General features: G+C 44.8%; 1 protein-coding gene across 1 annotated transcript; it reads right to left on the bottom strand.

The window, feature by feature from the left end:
- Nucleotides 1-7,516: 7,516 nt before the first annotated feature.
- Nucleotides 7,517-14,502, bottom strand: LOC135375518 (uncharacterized). Its single transcript, XM_064608204.1, has 10 exons — nucleotides 11,073-14,502; nucleotides 10,139-10,374; nucleotides 9,839-9,928; nucleotides 9,533-9,646; nucleotides 9,400-9,477; nucleotides 9,172-9,315; nucleotides 9,069-9,113; nucleotides 8,650-8,903; nucleotides 8,221-8,383; nucleotides 7,517-7,939 (listed from the first exon to the last, which is right to left on the bottom strand). The coding sequence occupies exons 1-10, from the start codon at nucleotides 11,186-11,188 to the stop codon at nucleotides 7,758-7,760; spliced, it is 1,422 nt and encodes a 473-aa protein (XP_064464274.1). The 5' UTR covers nucleotides 11,189-14,502; the 3' UTR covers nucleotides 7,517-7,757.
- Nucleotides 14,503-15,234: the final 732 nt, after the last annotated feature.

The raw sequence follows: 15,234 nt of genomic DNA, 5'->3' as shown, positions 1-15,234 counted from the left end.
TGCTATTCACGTCATAAGAAATTGATTATATTGTGTCATGTTGGAATATTTAATGAGCTTCCCATATTCTTTATTATATGTATTGCGTTTCTTCTACTTTCTTTTTCGTTTTCCTTCCAACTACCTTCCCATATTCTTTATTATGTGTGTTCTGTTTCTTCCATTTCATGTTTTTGGTTGGGTTTTTCTTCTTGACGCAGTCACAACATAATTCCTGCCATTATTGGCTTTAATTTAATTCATCTTGTACTTTTGTGCATGGCTATCTTTTGTATAACTATACTTGCATGTGAGCCGTCCACCGCGCAGCTGTTGTATTGGAAAAGAATTACGAATGAAGTCGGCCCAGGGTGAAAATCGCGAATGAAGTCGGCCCAGGTGTGACGACACCATCGCTTGGTGCGGTTGTCAGTGTGCATGCCCCTACTTGCGTGTAAACCGCCTACTGCACCCCTGTTGAAGCGAAAAAAATTATGAAAGAAGTCAGCCCAGGCAGAAAAATTTTCCAAAGAAGTCGGCCCAGGTGTGATGGTATCATCGCCTGGTTGGTATGCCAGTGTGCATGCCCGTATTTGTGTGTAAACCACTCACGCACCGCCTGAAAAAAATGTGAACGAAGTCGCCGGAAGAGGGGGAAAAATCGGCAAAGAAGTCGGCGCACACTCTTAAAAATGCACTTCACCGCATAGCATGTTCCTAGCCTACCATCATCTCCAATGATATCGTTATCTGCCCTGATTTGTTGAAAACGGGATAACGATATTATTCCAGATGATGGTTGGCTAGGAACGTACTATGCGGTGAAGTTCATTTTTAAGAGTGCAGATGAAAAAAAATACAGAACGATAAGGGCACGCGCAGCCCATGCATTCGGTATGCATGCGTGGTATGCATTCGGACAGCCCCTCACCCGCGCACCACCCACCTCGCGCTGGAAAAAATCGTGAGAGAAGTCGGCCCAGGTTGAAATATGTCCGAAGGTAAACAAAGGCCCTCCGCCAACTCTATCGATCACTTCATAAGAATCTGATTAATTATGCCATATTGCAATATCAGCTGTTGTGCTTGAAGTTAGGTACATCTATCAGAGCTTTTTTTATTTTTTTTTTATTCTCTAACATGTTCTTATATTTACTTATAAGATCCAGCAGTAGCGATATCTCAGTTTGTGTGAAATTGGCACCTCGTTTTGACATGACTCAATAATGGATTTTTTTGTACCATCGCGGCACTGCGTAAGTACCCCTTCATGTTGATAGTATAATGGCTTCTGCCTGCGCTCGAGGATTTTATTCAGAACGGTAAGCTCTTGGTGGCGGAGGAGAGTTGCACCGAGGTAGGGGTGCAGGTACATTGTAACAGTGGTACACAGGGAAAAAAAGTTGGTGGAGTTGCAAAACATTTGAGGGCGTTTGTAATTAAAACTCCACTATGGTGCTCACGTATAACAATGTTAGGCTTTTTATAATAAAACTTGTAATTTCGATTGTGATTGTATAGATTAAAAACATCTTCTTTGATTAAGATGTGCTACTCCATTTTAGTTCTGATTCATTGAAAACTTGTATGATTATCATTAATAAAAAAATATTGTGTATGATGTGTGATACCCCTTCAATGCTATAGCATCGTACATAAAATAAGTATAATCTTTGTCACGTGTATTGTATTGTGTTTCTTCTGCTTGAGGTTTTTTGGCTGGGTTTTCCTCCTTCACACAGAGTCATAACATAATTCGCGACACTATTGACTTTAATAAATATATTTTCACTTGTACTTTTGTGTATGGGTATCCTTTGTATGTAAACCGCCTACTACAGTCAATAAACGAGCCTGTCACTCGCCACGCTTTTGCCTCGGCATGACCATTTACTACTACTGTGCTATGTAAAGCACCAGGTAAACCTGTCCACTGGTCTGGCCAACAGCCTCGACATCACCTCTCCAACTAAACCTTTTCGATTTTTTGTTTCTCACGATAACCTCAGATGTGACAACCAATTAAAAACGTGTTTTAGAAGAACCTTTCGTTGCTCATCAAACAAACATTTCCTGTGACGACACTTTCTTCTTATAACCTCGGAGGAGATCAGTGGCATAGCCAGACCTCCAAGCTAGGGGAGGCTTGATAGGAAAACTTGCCCCACTTCCCCTCATCCCTCCTGCTGATCTTGGGTGCGACAACACAAGCATACTCGTACACACCGCAAAATGCAGATGAAAAAAAACGAAAATAAATGATTTGGACGTTCGCAATACGATTACACCTAGGCTGTCATGACCAATGAGGCGGTGTCACGAGTTTGGAAGTATTTTGAAAACCTCTTACTTTGAAAACCATTCAACAGTGCTGCTTATAGCTAGACGCCATGAACTGCAAGAACTTTCGCGATCGTCGCACTGGTCCTCACCCCCACCCATATATTTTTTCACCTCTGATCTGCTCGATTTGCCTGAGTTGGTCTGTGGCAGGTATGGGGGGCTCGTGGCCCCTAGCCCCCCTATGGCTATGCCACAGATGGAGATACTGTGGCTTATCACTTACTTAGTTTATCACAAGGGAAAATGATTGAGTTGCCTGCTTAGCTATGTGGTTCAAAGGAAACCAACAGTAAATAAGCAGAAATCACTCAAAATATTGACTCTCACACAAGAGGGAATGACTGTCTGGAACGAAATATAATGGAAACTCCCGCAACATCGCCAAAATATCCATCTCTTGGGAGCCTTTTTTCGTGAAAATCTCTCTTTGTCTTGGCAAGGGTTTACTGAGAACCAATCATTGCTACATTAAAAGGCCGATAAATTTTCTCCCTTAAGGTAACATACCAGATTTATTCTGTCATTGTTTTTTTACATTACACTTATCGCCTTTTAGTGTGATCAAGAGCAATTTAAAGAAATCATGATAATCTTCTGTCTGTGTAAAAATGAGCAGAATACCTAACTAATTGTATAACTCTCCCACAAACTCTATGCTGTTCTTCGGAGACTATCTCACGTTTGAGGTGAAGCATCCATAAAGATAAAACCTGTCATTGGATGTCTAGCAGCTATGTAAAGTAAATAATCGCCAACAAGCCCAGTCAGATGTTTTAGGGAATGATGCATAATTTGAAGCAAAGTGTTGCAGAAAGTGGTGTTGTTTGCCCTTACATTAAAATAAACTGTACACAAATAATGCTCGACAGTGATCCCCCCCCCCCCCCCGAAATCAAAATATTTGTTTCTCGCTGCACTACTGCATGGCGTACAATGGTAATAAAAGATCTCATTTCCTTGATGTACAAATCTGTGTCTCCCTCTTGCGCATGGGAATAACTTTGTCTACCTTGTGATACTATCATCCAACGGTGAACCCTGTTGCAAAATAAACAGTTTATGTGGATTGATATGTCTTATTTAACAAGTTTTTGGTGTCAGTGGAGAACGGAGAATGACGTATTGTGATTAGAAGCACCCGAAAACACTAAATAGAGGCATCCATATGCATTCCACAACCAGTGCGCTAGCCACGCAACCAGACTGTGCGCTTATAAGCAGAGTTTTTCTTTTAAGTTCAGTGTTAGCGCTGTGAAGCAATTGTGGCGATGAGCGACGTACAGATGTGGACAGATGGAGAGAGAGGACAGCAGGAAGGAGTGGGAGACACGGGGGGTTAGGATGTGTGCTGGGCTGACTTCGGGGGAGCTGTGCCAACTTCAGTCTGGAAAGTCTTCGGAAAAACGAGTGAAAACCTGAGACAGCACAGCCGGTGCCAAACCTGTATCACTTCCCAATCCCGTGCCAATACGATGTAGACATCCCACCTATCCCCTGCGTAGCTGTACAGTCCCGTATTAATCCGCCGCCGTGCTAGATTATGGGGGATTTTGAAACAGTTTATTTTTAATGGTGTATTGTTAACCGGTGATATTTAGGCGGTTATTTTAACCGGTTTATTCTTCCCGATTTATTTTTAACTGTGTATTTTTAAGCGGTTTATTTTTAATTGTGGATTTTGGGTGTCTCCCCACTTTGCGCTGGGTTAGATCAGGTTATGTTAGATTAGTTTAATTTGGTTTCGGTTAGTTTGGAATAGTTTAGGCTAGTTTGCTCCTGTGAGGTTAGTTTTAAGCCCCTTGATTCCAGCTCACCTTGATTTGGGCCACACCACATGACTCTAGCACTTTAGGGTGAATTTGGGGGATTCTGAAAAGATTTATTTTTAACGATATATTATTAACCGTAGATTCCTTAGCGTTTTTATTTGGACGGGGATATTTCGGCGATTAATTTTGTGCGTTGATTTTTAAGAGTATATCCTGGAAAGCATATTTTGAACAGTGGGTACTTACGCGTTTATTTCCGGAATATTATTTTTAATGGTTTCAAACGGGATACACCCGTACCGGCTCACTGCAGTCACAACAAAAATTGATACAGGTCGACGGGTACCCCACTATGAACATCTTTCCTGATACATTCACAGCCTAGTGGCTCTTCTGCAGGGTACTGTTGTCACGCTGTATTCAGACTCAGTCGGACTCTCGCTGTGTGACCGAGTGGAAATCGGTAGCACCATCTGTTGACCGCGCACAAAATATTATTCGTGCTTCCTTTGCATGCGGACAGACGGTCAGAACAGAAATACATATTTTCTCGTGCATTACGTGGTGTACACCACATCGCTGGGGTGAGAAGGCATTATTACCTATGAACTAAAATTTCCGCTTCACTGTGCTGCTTAAGAACATTCGAGTTTTCCCTGACTGTCACACAAGCGCATCCGTAATCTCTTAGAATAAAGAACCTCGGAAACGTGGGCTTGTCACCGTCTAGGATTCGAATCTACGCCATTCAGATTGCGAGCCGGATGCTTTACTACTGAGGCAGTACCGCAACGGTACTGAGAGGACATATCATGCTGTAGCATAGTTCATCATACTGTATCATATACGGGAATATTAAATATTCTTCACGGCCTTGAGGCGACTCCTCGTAGGAAGCACTGGCAGCGGCAGGGGCTCCACGGAACAGATTGTATGACCCCAACCCTGTGATACTAGGCGGGAGCCACATGTCGCACCAGGGTGAGGCTTTTTGCCGGCTGTCGTCCTTCTCACCTGACTCTCCTCGCGTTACCAGACACTACCTTCCGCGCGCATTTGCGTCGTTGCAACATCGCCGTGATAGTTCCGACTCGATCACTATCAGCATCGGTAGTTGGTATCGAGTCCACCCACTGGCTCACGTTATATGTTTGTCACGCTCACGTTATATGTTTGTCACTTTATGCATCACGTCATACGCTTGTAGAATCGATCAATGATGTTTAGTGAATGCTCGAAGGGCACTATGCATTACAGAATATGTAACGGCGAGGCTCAGCCGGGGGTGAAGCGCCGGTGAAGGTCAATATACCCCAAGAACTCGCGCAGGATGATATCTCAAGAGTCTGCGATTGACTTGGAATCGCCTGCTGGATACCATAAAGCTTGCGTGGTCAAATATTCACGAGGCAATCAGTCACGTTGGGCACACCAAACGCTCTGTACTTCAGCCTGCCTCAAAGAAGCCAGCAGCAACGTGGAAGACTCGTGTGTAATCGAGCTAAAGAAATGCAGTCAACAACGAATTCGGAGCAGTGGCGCTGCTGTGCTTGACAGGAAATCCCCGCTAACTCTTTAGCTCGAGGCATGACCGTCAACGCCCTTCGGAATGCTATACTGTGTTGGGAAGGACCACCATGGCTGAGTTGGGAGGAATCAACCCACGCAGCACACAATAGTGGGCCCATATTGGCTGGGCGTTGGCGATACGGGTCCTACATGAGACCCGTGTTACAAGGATTATCCCCGTATTGGTTCAAACGTGGCAATATCGGACACCTGTTGCCAAGTTTGAGCCAGTGATGGGGAAAATGTCAGCAATATGGTCCCATATTGCAAAGTTTTAACTAATAAGGGGGGAATGTCGGCAATTTGGGCCCCATATTGCCCATGTGCACCCCATATTGACTGAAAATGCGGAAAATTGTCCTATCCTACTGTTGGCCATACGTCTACCCGGGCACTATTCCTGTTCTTCGTTGTTAGGGTGAGGTAGTTTTGTTTTTGCAACGCGGTGCAACGTTGATCAATTAGAAGATCTAGAGAAAAAAAAAACTAAAAGAAAGACGAAATACGTAATCTCACTTCTACTGGTGGATATGTATGTATGTTTGTACCGAAGCAGCACGCCAATATTGGACCCGTATGGGCTGCCCATATTGGCAAGCATTTTGCGCCAATATTGCGAATATTTCTGTGATAACGCCAACGAGGAGTCCGTGTAATAATAAAACATTATCTGGTTTGATATCCACCACTGATATTACTCCTCTCTTCTTTTTGCTTTTTCATTTCTGCAGATCTCATTGATCCACGGTGCACACAATTACAAAAACAACATTGCATTGCCCCAAAAACGAACGGACATGGAACTACGGATGCCAAACATCCCTCAGAAGCCTTCATTGTCATCGCAACACTCTATAAACCAAAAATTTGAAACCCGCTCCGAGAGTACAAAGGAGAGAAACACTTTCGTGACGGTGACGGACATACGCCAGAGCAACTGACACTGCTTTCAGTAACCTGCAGCAATTCCGTTATCATTAGAGGAACTAGCAACATTTTAGCCTGTATGAAACGTCCGATCCGACTGTCGCGCATGCGCATTAGTTGGAGGATGCATGATTTCGCTCAAACGACCACGGTCGCTGTCAGCCGGTGCCACCGAGTGGCATTGGCATCGCGAAGCAAGATCGCGGCTGCTTCCAGAAAGTCGAAAGTTGAGTTGTCGAGTTCTAGTGAATGTTACAATGGGATTGCCACGTACGTTGAGTGTTTCGAACAATGTGTATCATCTGCGGGAATTTGTTGGATGTAACGACGTACTGAATTGGGTATTTCACACGCTTCACCAATCTTGCCGTGCTGCTTGGGCATTTGTGCAACACGTGTACGTACCATTTTCACTATTTTCAGTGAATATGGGGTGTACACGGGCAATATGGGGCCCATATTGCCAGGATTTTCCCCATATTGGCTCAAACTGTTGGGCAATATGGGGCCCTATATTCCCCAGTTTCAGCCAATATGGGGGAAATCTTGGCGAAACGGGCCCCATACTGGAGCCGTACGGCCAATGACCAGCCAATATTGGCCCAATATTGTGTGCTGCTTGCCCAGGCAGCACGCCAATATTGGACCCACATTGGACCAATATTGGCAATTAGTGATGCCAATATTGGCCCAATTTTGCAAATGCAACCCGGCCCAATATTGGTCCAATATTGGCATGCCAATATTGGTTTCCCATATTGCCAGTGCTCTTCCCATATTGCCAATTTTAACCCCTTTTGCCATTTTCATTATTTTTAAATGAATTTTAATACTGAACCACTGAGACACTACCTCGAAATATGCTGTGTGACGGTTGTGTGCTGGGCATGGTAGTTTGTGTGCTAACAACAGCCACGGACACGAAAGGGTCTGCTTCGATGAACACTTTATTCAGCAACAGTGCTGGTCCTTCCAGACCATTTAGAAATTGAAAATGCAAACTAATGGGAAAGTGCAACAATGTTAATGAATGCAACATAGTGACCCATATACGTGGAATGCAATAGTGTTGCCCTCACTGTTCGCTATAGCATTGCAGAGTACATATATGCCAAAATACGAAAGGCAGTTAACTACGTGACGGAATGTAATAGTGCAAAATGGATTATGTTAAGTACGCGGTGGAGTGCAGTGGGTGAGCGGTGGCGGCATTGCAGGCACACTCGTTGCAGCTGCTGGAGCTTCCAGCCTGGCCCGGCGTCCTCCATCACGGTCCTTGGCTCCCGCAAGGTATCGCCCCACAGCGTGCTCAATGGCAACTCTGTCGTTGGAGGAACGTCCTTCGATTGCACCTATAGAGAATTGTAATGCATGCGACAGGAGAAGTATGAGAATACGAAACATCGAGGGCAGTAAACTCCATGTGCTCTACAGCTAGCTTGTTTGCAGAAATTGAGAACTATATACACAATGTCAAATATGCTGACATCACTGAGGCGCGAGATCCACATATGTGAAGTTAAGAGATGCTGGCAGGAAGCGCTCATTTGGCTATGGTCATCCCTTCCAAGCAGCCTAGAAACTGAGCCTTTCATATACTACATGGCATAATTTCTTTAAATGTTTTGCTTACCGACGACAACTGAGCACATGTTTGTGCCCTCAAAGGGCAGTTTTGAGCCTTTCCTTCCCTTCATGTTAAAGAGGACCTGCAGGGCAGGAGTCATCACTCGTGACATGATTACTCGTGTTGTGCCCTCAAGGGTGGCACCTCCAAAGGCACTGAGATACCCTTTCTGCAAAAACAAATTTTCGCAGTGCTGTAGAGCCACACAAAATACATCCTTTTATATTATGCACTTTTGCAAGCACCATGCTTCTATGAATGAGATGGCACTGATACGGTTGACAGATGGCAAGACACCAGAATATGCCTGTAAAACACACATCGTGGCAAATAAGAGCACGATGTCACACGTGTATCACATCTATAATAATCATTTATAATAAGGCATATTTAAAGGTGTGCCTAGGCTTCACGCTGACAAAAGTAATGACATACCAGTGTTTGACGCGCACATTTGTCTTCAAGCTGCTTCTCAGCTGCTCTGAATGCCTCCATTGTCCTTAGCGGGAGGCGTAGGTCATCGACGTCAAACGTATCCTCAACTAGGTCTGCAGTACTTTGGCTCTGGAGTTGTGAAAGGCGGTGGAAAACATCCAGCTGAGCTTGCTTTATGTCCTGCAGAGTGCTCAATATTTCTCTGTTCTGCTGTTTGGCCTCCGCAAAACATTTCAAGATGTGACGATCGAGAGCTACAAAAGGAAAGGGAGAACTGTTAGCTGGGAACAGGAAATTTCATATTTTTTTACAATTTCAAGGACTCTCTGACCACAACAATTCAAAAATTTGTGATGAAGCTGATGAGAACACTGGTTGTGTGGTCTCCTTTAAGTCTCTGTGGCTACCACTCAACTCACGGGCAAGTGCCTCCAATGTTACTGGCGGTGTCTTCCTCCCGTCAGCTGCAAGAAATGCTATAACCATTTAAATATCTGTTGGGCCTCCGTACTTTCGCCTTACATTCATGTGGACTCAGTTCAAGAACACCATTGGAAGGATGTTTTTCTTGGTGACTTGGAGTCGACAGCGGTTTGGATGCAAAGTCCCGTGCAGCAGTAGGACGCTTCTTCTGATTCGGAGTCAAGGATGGTTCAGAGGGCATGCCTACAGTTGGGATCAGTAAAGCACAGCAAGTAACTGAGCATTTCATGAAGCAGCAAAAGTTCTGCACAATCAAAAGTGGCCTACTCATTTCCTCCGTCTCTGCACATTGCTGAGTTTCGTTATCTGACACATCCATATCGACGTCAGCAGCTGTTGCTGTGGCTACACAGAGTGCAACATGAATCGCATACAATCATAAACACCTTTGTAAACCTACATTTCTTGGCATTGTGGTTCACTGTCTGCAAAGGTGTCCATGGTGCTGGTAACTTCCCCTTTGGTGGCACAGGAAGGGCTGATGATGTATTGGTGGCGGAAGTCCTCTGAGCAGCTGCAGAAGGTATGTGGATGAAGCAACACAACTTGGGCACACGCAGCCACTACTTGAGAAGGTTAACCTCAACCACTCCCTTCCCGCAACCCCCTCCCACCAGAAGGTAGCACACACTTGTTCATATGAACTCCATGGAAAGTCATATTAATGCCTTATGAAAGTCTTACTAATATATATATAAATCATCACCATTTTCTGAGTCAGTATCATTACTGGTAGAATCACAGTGGGACGTATACTGGCATCGCTCTTGGCGTCGCAAGGCCTGCTTGTAAGTAGCTGCAATAAAAGAAAACAAATTTTCTCTAAGCGGCCTAGGATAGACTTTACATAAACGCAGCTGGTAAATTTAAATGGAAGTCTCTAACTAAGGTATGCCACAACATTGCAGTGATGATCGTAATGGTCAGTACTTTTGCCTACAATGCAATGCAATGTCAAACGAAAAATTAACACGCAGCAAGATAGGATGACGACATAGTAGCATACCGCATTTAGATAAACGCCGTGATGGCACGATACACCATCCGCTTTCAGGTGGTTTCTTCGTCTTCACAGCAGCAGTTATTTTGCCATCAGACCAGGATTTTGGCGGCCATGAACAAAGCTTGCCAGAGTTCAGAAGCCATGTGTCAGGGACAATAGCCACCCTATTTTCTGCAGGAAACTCCACCACGACAAATCTTGACATCATGTATAACCACAGGCTGATTCGGTCCAATCCACTGCGTGAAAACAACACCCATATAGTTCTAGATTGAGCATTCAACTCGTATCAGCACACCATTATGCACACAAGTGGTCGAACCACTTGAGTTCGTTCCGCGAGAACGTTCGGCAGTCACAAGTGTGTGTTGAGCGTTTCACCAAATTCTCGTATGAAAAGAATTAGCACTTCTTGCATCTGCTTCGGATTATCTGTACGCGTAGTACTTATGGCGGGGTGACACGCAATAATTGCAGTTCGATCGGAAGGCGTAGGCTGAGCTTATTAAATCAATGTAATATACCTACTCTAAGTTACTATGTGAACGACGAAAACATTCGTAAAAGCTCATAGCCTCAGGGTAGTAGAACCCGTTGCGCCACCCTAAACCTAAAGTTTCGGATTGTGCTCGCGTTCCCGCTCTCTCACCACAAAACTTTCGAAAACAAGTCTGCCCCTTCGGGCACCCTAAATGCTATTGCTTCATTTATTCATTCGCAAGGTAGCATAACCCCCCTCCCACACACACACACAAAAAGAGAGAACATTTCGTGTAAATTCTGAGCTCTGCAGTTTCAGGCGTTTGTCGTGGCAAAGCCCTGACGCTAAAATGTGCCGCGAGAAGAGATTTCTCGAGAAGACAAACTAATAACTTGCAAGGAAATATAGAACATCCGCTGCTGCTTCGCGATATGGAAGTGAGTGATAATTACGTACCTGCAAATTCTTGCAACTGCGAAGCTCCAAATCGACAACTGACAACGGCAACGTGCTCCGTGATCCAGGCGGAAGCAAAGGGCTGTCATCGAGGGTCGCGAGGTCGCGAGGTACATCGCTGAGATCGACGACGACGAAGTGGCGTGGCGCTACTGTACAGTAACGGGAGCGGAGCGGCTGTATTGTAGATCACTCATGTTGCTTATTTGCGGCTGGTTACACATCCTGTCTGTAGATACTTATTCAAAAGTATGTTTTATAATATTTGAAATCATTGCCTGTCACAAATTATGTCTTCGAGCTGCACGTCTCCAATTGTCTCCAATTCAAGCCACCAATCACCAGTGCCATCGTTCACCCACTGGCCTGCTGTTTCCTCTGTTGTCTACCGCCGTGAAATCGTCATTCAATGAAAATGTGTGACAACAATTGAAGTGGTAGACGGTGTTTCGGCCGGCGGCACTGCTAAACGTGTAGGTGTTTCGAATTGAGCCCTTTTGTATCGTTCATGGCGTGGCGTGTTTCGTCCTGTGTGTCGCCGTGCTTTTAGCTCCGCTCGGGTAGCTTGTGCTTCGCAAACTGTGAAATGAACCCCGCAGAAACAAACAAGTGGAAAAGAAGCAGAAACGTAAGAGCTCTCTATGAGGCAAGTGTTCGAGAAGTGCAGGATGCTCTCTTGTCAACCGAGTCTGCAGAAGATGAGACCCTTGATACTGCGGGCTGTTCCGGAACTGCAGTATCACGCGTGGGACAAGGAGACGAAGCAGATTTTGAGAGCCCCATCGTGTGTTCACCTTTGGAACTGGCAGCTTCCGACGACTCAAGTGGTTCAGATCTGCATTCTGACGCAGAATCAGAGGATTTGTGGCCGTCGAGTTATCCTGAAGAGGAAATCGCGAGTATCGACGATGCACGAACGTCAGAGCACCAACGGCCATCTGTAGGAATTGACCTCTGCGAGGACCTTCGAAACTTTTATGCAGAGTTCCACCCCTCACATGCTATGTTCAATGCATTAATTGATATCTTTCGGCGTCACGGCCATGACATTCCAAAGGACAGTCGGACGATACTGAACACCGAGAGAAAGGCAAACGTGAATGAGGAAGGAACTTTTGTACATTTTGGTCTTGTAAAGGGTTTGAGAGAAATCTTGGTCCACAACATTCCCACTTCTATACAGCTGCAGGCAAATATTGACGGATTACCGTTGTTCAAAAGTTCAAGTAAAACATTCTGGCCAATATTGTGCAGAATTACCAACTATGCAAACACGGAACCATTTATTGTGAGCCTACACTGCGGTAATGGCAAGCCTGAGAACATAGACGAATTTGTACGACCCTTCATAACAGAGCTCACCAAACTAGAAGACGAAGGGTTCGTGCACAAAGGTATTAACGTTTCTGTACAGCTTACCGCAGTGATCTGCGATGCACCAGCAAGAAGCCTTTTGAAGAGGATAAAATCACATACAGGTTATTACGGATGTGAGAAGTGTGTGCAGAGGGGAGTGTACGTTGACAGAAGGGTCACCTTTCCAGAAGTGAATGCACCGAAACGGACTGACAGAGCATTCCGTGAATGTCAGCAGCAAGAACATCACTTGGGTGTGTCGCCGTTTTTGTCTCTTCAACATGACATAATTCATCTTTTCCCGGCAGAGTACATGCATCTCGTATGCTTGGGTGTGATGCGCAAAATGCTGTTGATATGGGTTCGTGGAAACCGTCCGCACTGCATCGGTTCCACATTGTGTAACTTGCTGACACGCCACTTGGTGCAGTGTTCGCATTCCTTTCCATCGACGTTTCAGCGGAAGCCCAGAGGGATCACGGAACTGGAGCGCTGGAAAGCCACCGAGTTCCGGACCTTTCTGTTGTATCTGGGACCTGTTGTACTGAAGAATTTGCTTCCAAAAGAACAGTATGAACATTTTCTGCAATTGCATGTCGCAATACGGGTTTTGTGCTCACCACAAATGTATGACCAGCACAACACCTACGCAGGTGCCCTGCTGAAGAACTTTACGCAAGCCTTTCATGATATTTACGGTGCTGTAAATATGGTGTACAACGTTCACTCTCTCTGCCATCTGGCAGATGATAGCGCTGTCCATGGTGCGCTGGACTGCTTCAGCGCCTTTCCTTTTGAGAGCTTCCTAGGTAAACTTAAAAGGTTCCTTAGGTCCGGCAACAGACCGCTCTCGCAAGTCAGCAGAAGGCTGTCTGAGGGCATGCGCAGTCGATCTTCTGCACGAAAGTACACTGTTCGGGTAGGGTACTGCTACTACATTGAAAGAAAGTTCATTGTTGTTCAGAAAGTTGAGGGGAACCATGCTGATGTCAAAGTGCTGTCGGGGAGGACAGATTTTTTTTCGACACCGCTCCGATCGGGCAAGGTGGACATTTACAGGTTCTGCAGAATAACCTCAGAATGCTATACTGTGGAAGAACTATTGAAAGCTACGCACTACATATGTTTGCCATATGAGGAGGACTATGTAGTACTTCCTGTGGTTCACAGCTAACATAATTTAATGGAAAGCACACTGTACGCGTTTAAAGGACGAAGTGTACTCCTTTGTTAGTTTCAACACTTGTTTGATTGATTTCATAGACAGCCCTGAGTTTGAATCGCACAGATAGATAGATATGATATAAAAGTAATAAACTCAGTCACTCAAATGAGCTTAATTCTGTCGATTCTTTGCGGATTGTTTGCTCGTTTGTTCTAATATCTCTGTTGCTACAATATTTTGACAGCAGTAAGGTGGGATATTATTTATTTCTTGTTACAACCGTGGAAAATGTTACTGTAGTAGGAATCAATTGAATGCAAGCAAAACGTCCTCTGGGGGTATCTTCGAGATGAAATAAAGGTCTGCGTACAGCTAGAAGGTCTCACTAAAAACATCGTCCCGTAACTGCTCTCTATAGGTGATCAACGTTCATACATTGGCCAATTTGCAGAGCACAAATGCAAAAAAAAAAAAAAGCAGTGCCCCTAAAAAATGCAGCCAGTTTGCAGTGCCAATATACGGCAAACATTTCCAACCGAATGCTGATATTGGCATTTCATCTGGAATATCAGTTATGTATTGCCCGTCTACTTCCGATATTGTAACTGGAAGGATTCTTGAAGGGCAACATTCTTTCTGTATTGCCAACCAAATAACAATATTGGCCGAATGTGAGTTGTATGGGGGCTATGTGATGCCGCCGTTCCAAGCTTCCAGCGAATATAGGCTCGTTATTGACAATCATGGGCCAACATTGCCCGTTTATAGCCAACATAGGCTGGTAATGGGCAATGTTGGACCAATATTTCCATGCTAAAACCATTACTGGCTGGGCATTGGCAAAGTTGGTCCAATATTGGACCAGTCCTTCCTACGACCAACCAATATTGGTCCAAGATTCAGTGCTGCCTGGGTGGGTATGTATGAATGTATGTATGCATGTACATGCATTATTCATGTATGTATGCATGCATGCATTCTTTATTTCATTTCCATTGGAAACGAGGATCAGGTGCAAAAGAGAGAAACCCAGTATGCTCAATAAGTCGGGTATTGATACATCTAACACAACTTTATTTTGTGATTGCGATAAGGGATTCCGTTATAATGGATCTATTCCTTTCTCTGTTTTTTTTTTTCACATGTTACTGGAATGCTATACACAACACCCACGGCATTCAGTGGCTTTTATTTGTTGTCGAATGTAACATGTTTCCACTTTTTCGTTGCCTATTCATTAGCCGGCTCTCGAAGAGTGCGCCTTATCCGGCTGATCTGCACAGTGACCCCAGTCATCTAGAGACTTACCGCTCATCGTAGCACTTCGTTTCCTCGCCCTCACTCACCCCTCGGTGAGCCCTCAGATTGCTTACTCATGCTCCTTCATTCCATGCTCAGCGCTCCGGTTGCTCACTCAAGCTGAGCTCATTCACCAAACTAAGCATGAGGGAACACGGGTGAGCGTGCTCATGAGCGAGTTTGTCGAGTTCGACGAGTGGGTACCATCTCACCAATGTATTTTTTTTTTCAATTACGTAGGCGTAATTATTGCAAAACATCTCAATCAGGGGTGCCGAAGTGGCGGCCAGCCTGGTGTTATCACGCCGTCCGCGTTGCCCCTCAGCAAAAAATAAATAAGAA

This window comes from Ornithodoros turicata, unplaced genomic scaffold (assembly GCF_037126465.1).
Source record: "Ornithodoros turicata isolate Travis unplaced genomic scaffold, ASM3712646v1 ctg00000885.1, whole genome shotgun sequence".
Classification (NCBI taxonomy): domain Eukaryota; kingdom Metazoa; phylum Arthropoda; class Arachnida; order Ixodida; family Argasidae; genus Ornithodoros; species Ornithodoros turicata.
Note: the sequence above shows the minus strand (reverse complement) of the source record. Positions and strands in the feature narration are given on the sequence as shown.

What these genes read in the sequence shown, in the direction of transcription:
- LOC135375518 (XM_064608204.1), bottom strand. Translation starts at nt 11,188, where the DNA reads ATGTACCTCGCGACCTCGCGACCCTCGATGACAGCCCTTTGCTTCCGC. An exon ending in TGATACTGACTCAGAAAATG is followed by an intron (nt 9,647 to 9,838) that starts GTGATGATTTAT and finishes TACCTTCTGCAG; the next exon opens with CTGCTCAGAGGACTTCCGCC. An exon ending in AACATTGGAGGCACTTGCCC is followed by an intron (nt 8,904 to 9,068) that starts GTGAGTTGAGTG and finishes TTCCTTTTGTAG; the next exon opens with CTCTCGATCGTCACATCTTG.